General features: G+C 41.5%; 1 protein-coding gene across 1 annotated transcript; it reads left to right on the plus strand.

The window, feature by feature from the left end:
- The first annotated feature begins 2,873 nt into the window (after nt 1–2,873).
- On the plus strand, nt 2,874–5,781 carry LOC102564796 (uncharacterized). The gene has a single exon (XM_006259596.3). It carries the CDS (start codon nt 3,395–3,397, stop codon nt 4,526–4,528), a length of 1,134 nt encoding a protein of 377 aa, XP_006259658.1. The 5' UTR covers nt 2,874–3,394; the 3' UTR covers nt 4,529–5,781.
- Nucleotides 5,782–6,023: the final 242 nt, after the last annotated feature.

The following is a 6,023-nucleotide window of genomic DNA, read 5'->3' on the forward strand; positions in this document are numbered from 1 at the left end:
TCAGCCTCTACAAGAGGAGACTGAGAGGGGATCTGGTGGCCGCCTATAAACTCACCGGGGGGACTAGTGGAAAATAGTTGAGGCTCTGTTCCCCCAGGCACCAGCTGAGATAACAAGGAATAACAGCCACAAATTGATTGAGAGCAGGTTCACGCTTGATATCAGGAAGTATTACTTTGCAGTTAGGGCTGCCAGGCTCTGGAATGGGCTCCCAAGGGAGGTGGTGCTCTCCCCTACCTTGGGGGTCTTCAAGAGGAGGTTGGATAGATATCTGGCTGGGGTATTATGATCCCAGCACTCATTCCTGCCCAGGGCAGGGGGTCAGACTTGATGATCTGTTCAGGTCCCGTCTGACCCTAGAAACTATGAAACTATGAGAGCTTAAAACCTACATCAGACAGCGCTGGGTGACCTTTGAAAGGAATGTGACTGCTGCTCCATTTCCAGATATGAAAATTATGAAAATATGAAATTATTTAAAAAACCCTGATATTTTGCACTTGCAAGGGACATCTCATCTAAAGATCTCAAACATCACACTTCATGTGACCTTTCACAATTTCCCCTCTGCAAAGCATGCATTCCTTCCATCATACTATAACCCAGCTGAGCTTTGAGCAACTGAATTTTAAAATGAGTTAATGTCAGAAGACACACAAAAGTATTTTGATATCATATTTTTACATCATAGCGCCCTTTTCTGATGTTACCCTTATGACATCAAAAAATCAATCCATGATAAAAATGTATACTGAATTCTATAAGCCTGCTATGGACAATTAAATAACATTATAAATGCCTCAGATCTAATTCTGCCTTCATTTTGGTAGTCTTTCTATTAGGGCCTTTAGATCAGGTCCTGCATCTTCTATTCTCCTCTACAGGGTATGTCCAGAATATATAGCAGGTATATAAATGTGTCATACCTGCTATGGACAATTAAATAACATTATAAATGCCTCAGATCTATTTGCCTTCATTTTAAAAGACATTTATAACAGAAGATTTAGACCTGAACTCTTACAACCTCAGATCAGCAAAGAATCAAAAGGAGAGTTTGTCAGACATCTAGGATGACCAGCTAATATCTACTCAGGCCCTCAAAGATCCTGGACCTTCTTGCTTATCAAAAAAAATGCAAACTAGAACCCTTCTAAATTTTATTTAATTGATTACGGTAAAGAAAATAAGCTAAACCACCAGGAATATTAACTTAGTTTAATAATATTAAACTAAATTAAGAGTGGGATGAATTAAGAGATCAATCTTAATACTGGTTTGGATTCAAATCATCAGTGAGTTAACCCACTACAGTAATGCTAAAATGGATTCATCCTGATATACCCTAAGTAAGATTTTGAGGCGGGTGTCTATTTGGTTTTAAATCACAAGTAAAAAGTCTCTCAAACCAGTCATATAGAACTGATTAAATAACTCAGCATTGAAAACTAAGTCATTTATGTATAGACCACAACCTCAGAGATAATGATCAAGCCTCCATTTCAGATTCTGGTTCCTAGAGAGCAGCTCACCCTTCCTGTCCTAGCAGAAATACTATAATACAAACTTCTGGTACTTTCATATCCCTTAGGACACAGAGCCCACAATGCAACACAGGATGCAGAACATGTGCAAGCAAGTAATGTTATGAGGCAATATTTACTCTGTTTACAATATCTGCAGTATAAGGCTTTTTACCTGGCGAGCTTTCTTTCAGGCACCTTCTTGTGAGGATTTTGCAGGTGTTCACACAAGTGAGTATGCTTTTGTTCCCACACTATAAAAGGTGAAAAAGAAAAGACTAACTGGTTCCACTGGCTAATCAAATGACAGCAAAATAACAGCAAAGATACTCTAGATACTAGGGGGCTGCATGTGTTTCAGCTCCCAGACCCTTCTGACTGGTGGTTGAATAGAAGCTGGAATTGCATTTAAGGAACCAGGCAGGAACGTGCTGCTGGCACTAGCAGGGGGCTTGTTGCTAATGGGCTTCCTTTGGGTGAAAGGGCTGGCCCAGGTTGGCTGTTGATGTGACTTCTCCTCAAGGCAATTAGTCATAAGGATTCTGCAGTGTCAAGCATAGCACAAGAAGCTTGTCGACCCTAAAATCAAAGTACTTGCCTTTGGTTCTTATGCATCCTTGCTGTTGCTGCTTTAAAGTGCCTCCCTCTGAGGCCTTCGGACAACTGGGCAAGCCTTCCTTAGAATTGCACAATCCAATCTGATAAATTTTGAATTAAGTCATTCTCAGTTAGTGTCTGTTTTAGGGAAAGTCCAATTTAAATGAGGAACGTTAGAAAAAACTACTCTGTATTTTACACACTGCAAAGGCTGTGGGTCTGTAACCCATTTCTAAGCTCTCACGTATGGAAAATTTGGATGAGAGGACCACGGTATCATCTTCTGCAGGAGAAAACATTTTGAAATGATGTTATGTCACCAGTTCATTGAAAACATGACACAAAATCCCATGAAAGTGTTGCTTGCTAGAGTTCTTTTTGTGCACTTGCTCGCTCCACATCCATCCATCAGAAAAATTAGAAAATGAGGTTGGAAAATTTATGACTGTTATCACTCTCCCGAGTGAGACAGCACAATAATCCTTCTCCTCAGGAAGTGGGCTGTAAGTCAAAAAGTTTATCTTCTGGAATCATCCTCCTGACAGAGAACAGTTGCTTCAAACCCTTTAACAATGAAACCCTTCAAAAAAATACAATTGTTCAAGTTTATATAAGTCTGTATTCTCTTAGGGGCCATTTCTTTCTCTCCCACGGCATGTAGAGGAATGCATTTAAGTTCCATAGGATTTAAAAAGTTAAGCATCTGTATTTGTTTTCCACCAGTTTCTATGCCTCTCTGAGTCATTTATGGGACTCAGATACATGGAATTAGGCCTTTACCAGGTATTTCCACCGTCCAAGAGCTGAAGTGCAGTGAGAACTCATTTTAATTTGACCTCTTCATAAATATCTCCATGAAGGATGAAAAATCTATTTGGAAAAAAAAAAGCAAATGCAAGCAATAGAACCGGTCTCCAGCCTCCGCCTGCATGTAAGAGTCTGAGAGTATTGGTTGTGCCTCTGTTATAAATTATGTGGGAGAGAAGGAGAGTACAGCTTCACTTTTCAGTCTGGAACTGGCGAGGACAGAAGCAGAAGCACCAACTGGAACCGAGGCAAAACTCTTCACACTGTTGAGCTGCAAGGCATATTCCCTCCCAGGCCTTGCAGGAAGAAGATGTAGTCTCAGGACAGCCTTGAGGAGCTGCCAGCCGTAAAGGAATTGAGCTCTTTGTGACTCAAGAATCTAGAATATTTGACTAGACATTCTGAGCCTGAAGAAATGCGGAGCCGGAGAGAGCGCTGCTCAGAGCCTGCTTCCATCCTGCCAGGGAATGTTTGATCCCAAAGTTTTAGAAAGCCCAGCTGTGATTTTGGACAATGGATCTGGGCTCTGTAAGGCTGGCCTGTCAGGAGAACAGACACCAAGGTCAGTCGTTGCTTCTGTTGTAGGCTATCCCAAATCCAAAGCTATCATGATTGGAGCTGGTCAAAAAGACTATTACGTCGGAAAGGAGGCTCAGTCCAAAAGGGGCATTCTGTCTTTTAAGTACCCAATGGAACATGGCATAGTGACTTCCTGGGATGATATGCAGAAGATCTGGAAGTATGTGTATAAGTATGAACTCCGGATGAAAGCCAGCGAAAGGCCAGTGCTCCTGACAGAGGCCCCGCTGAACACACTGCCTAACCGAGAAAAAATGACCGAGATCATGTTTGAAGGCTTCCGAGTGCCTGCCATGTTTGTGGCTCTGCAAGCGCTGCTGGCTCTTTATGCCTCAGCCCAGACAACTGGATTAGTGCTAGACAGTGGAGATGGTGTTACCCTTACAGTCCCTGTCTACAAAGGCCATTGCTTACTTCATGGTGTTTCCCGGCTGGATTTTGCAGGAAGAGATATTACTAAATACCTTGCTAGGCTCCTCTTGGAGAATGGACACTCATTCACAAGCACAGCTGAGGGGGAAATTGTGAAGGATATCAAGGAGAAGCTGTGCTATGTGGCCATTGAGCCCAGCCAGAAAATGAAGGAGAAACCCAGGAAACTCACACGTGAATATATTCTCCCAGATGGAAATGCTATCCAGGTTGGCAACCAGCTGTTCAGAGCTCCTGAAGCCCTTTTTGTGCCAGCTAATGCTGGTATCTCAGCACCAGGGATTGACAAAATGATTGTTCAGAGTGTTAAGAAATGTGATGGACGTATCCACTCAGATATCTTGGGGAATGTGGTATTGTCTGGTGGATCAACCCTTTTCCATGGTCTAAATGAGAGACTCCTGAAGGAACTGCAGATGCAGATCCCCAGCACCATTCCTGTAAAGATCATAGCCCCCCAAGACAGGATGTTCTCAGTGTGGATTGGTGCTTCTGTCCTCACCAGTTTAAAAACGTTCAAGGACATGTGGGTCACAAGTGAAGACTACAAGGAGATTGGACCAACTGCACTTCAGAGAAAATGCTTCTGAGAAGAATGACCACCGGGAGCGGGGGGGAGAAAGTGCCAATCTGAACAGCTGGAGAGCAGCTAATAAATCATTGCAAAAATAATTGATTTGTAGTAAATGATTTTATGGCTTGGTAAAGAAAGATCCCTTGTGCATTTGGATAAAGAAAGAGCCCTTGTTCGCTGCATTTTTGCTATCCAGCATGTTGGTTTTAATTCCAGAAATGTGTTGATCCTCCCTAGCATTGCAAACAGTTTCTCAGACTGTTAAATGCTAGAGAACAAGCCACCTCCATCCTATGCCTCTCAGGGCTGGCTCCCTGCCATTCACCATAAGCTTCCAAAGAGACCTCTAATGAAGAAATAGAGGTCTCTGGGGTATTGTTGACCCTTTGCTGTAGTGCTGGAGACCTCTTGCAGTGGTCCTGGCAAGCTGGGGAGAGCCCAGAAAAAGTGTAGCATTTGAATTTCTTTATTCATGTGAAATGAAAAAGAAGTTCTGGCCATTAAACTGAAGCTCTCAGAGAAAATGATCCAAGCTTTGGATCTTGTCTTTGCTAATGATTCATCTTGTAACACTGGCTGAGACATTTTCACTGCCTTTTGTATCTCAGTTGACCCACTGATGAAATCTGAATACCACTTCTTACAAGGATGATGTGAGACATAATTGAAATAGGTATAGTCAGCATCTGGGAATGCTGGGTGAAAGGTGTTTTTTTCTGTTTTGTTCTTCTGACATCCCCTAATACCCTTTTGCAGAATCAGCAGATCTGGATGAGGGCTGAGTATCTGTGCTTTTAGCTGCTTATCTGAAGGAAGTTTAGTAGAACAACTGAGAATTTAATCATTCCTGAATCAGTTGGTTGACATTGCATTCTCCTTCAATGGAGGGCAAGCTCATAAGGAAAAAGTGCCATTCCCCTGATAACGTTCTGGGAAGGCTGAGAAACTGGCAAAAGATAGCAAGTACTTGAATTTGTAAATAATTTGGCTTTGTCCGTGTTCAAGCAATCATTCTTGTAAATGAGCTTTATACATTCAGGAATGCCTGGCCAACTAACTGCAAGCATAACTAGTCAACAGAATTTTGAATTGTATAACTAACAATTGTGAGAATTTCTAGCTGTGAGTTTTATTTTCTACCTTTGGGGGCTTTTACCATTGTTAATTTTCCCTCAACCTGAAGAAGGGTGCGTGTGCCTGAAAGCCTACAAAGAAAGATAATTTTTTTGTGATTTCTTAGTTGGTCTAATAAAAGGTATCATCTTTGAACCAAGAGTTTTAGAGTTGTGAGCGTTGCATTCCAAGAAGCAATTTGAATTCATGTAATTGTACTGTTACTATGCTCACTTCATCCGATCAGGGTGAAATGACTTAGCGAACCCTGTAAACTTCAAATAGTTGCACTGAATTATTCTTAATTTACAGATCATTAATAGATTTTTTTTTAAATCCATACAAGACACACATTTGAAAGTTTTATGAAGATATTCATGGCCAATTTGATAATAGAA

The sequence above is a fragment of the Alligator mississippiensis genome, chromosome 13, assembly GCF_030867095.1.
Source record: "Alligator mississippiensis isolate rAllMis1 chromosome 13, rAllMis1, whole genome shotgun sequence".
In the NCBI taxonomy this organism is placed as follows: Eukaryota; Metazoa; Chordata; order Crocodylia; family Alligatoridae; genus Alligator; species Alligator mississippiensis.

Excerpts from the sequence above, each read along its gene's own strand:
- LOC102564796 (XM_006259596.3), top strand. The coding sequence starts at position 3,395 with ATGTTTGATCCCAAAGTTTTAGAAAGCCCAGCTGTGATTTTGGACAAT.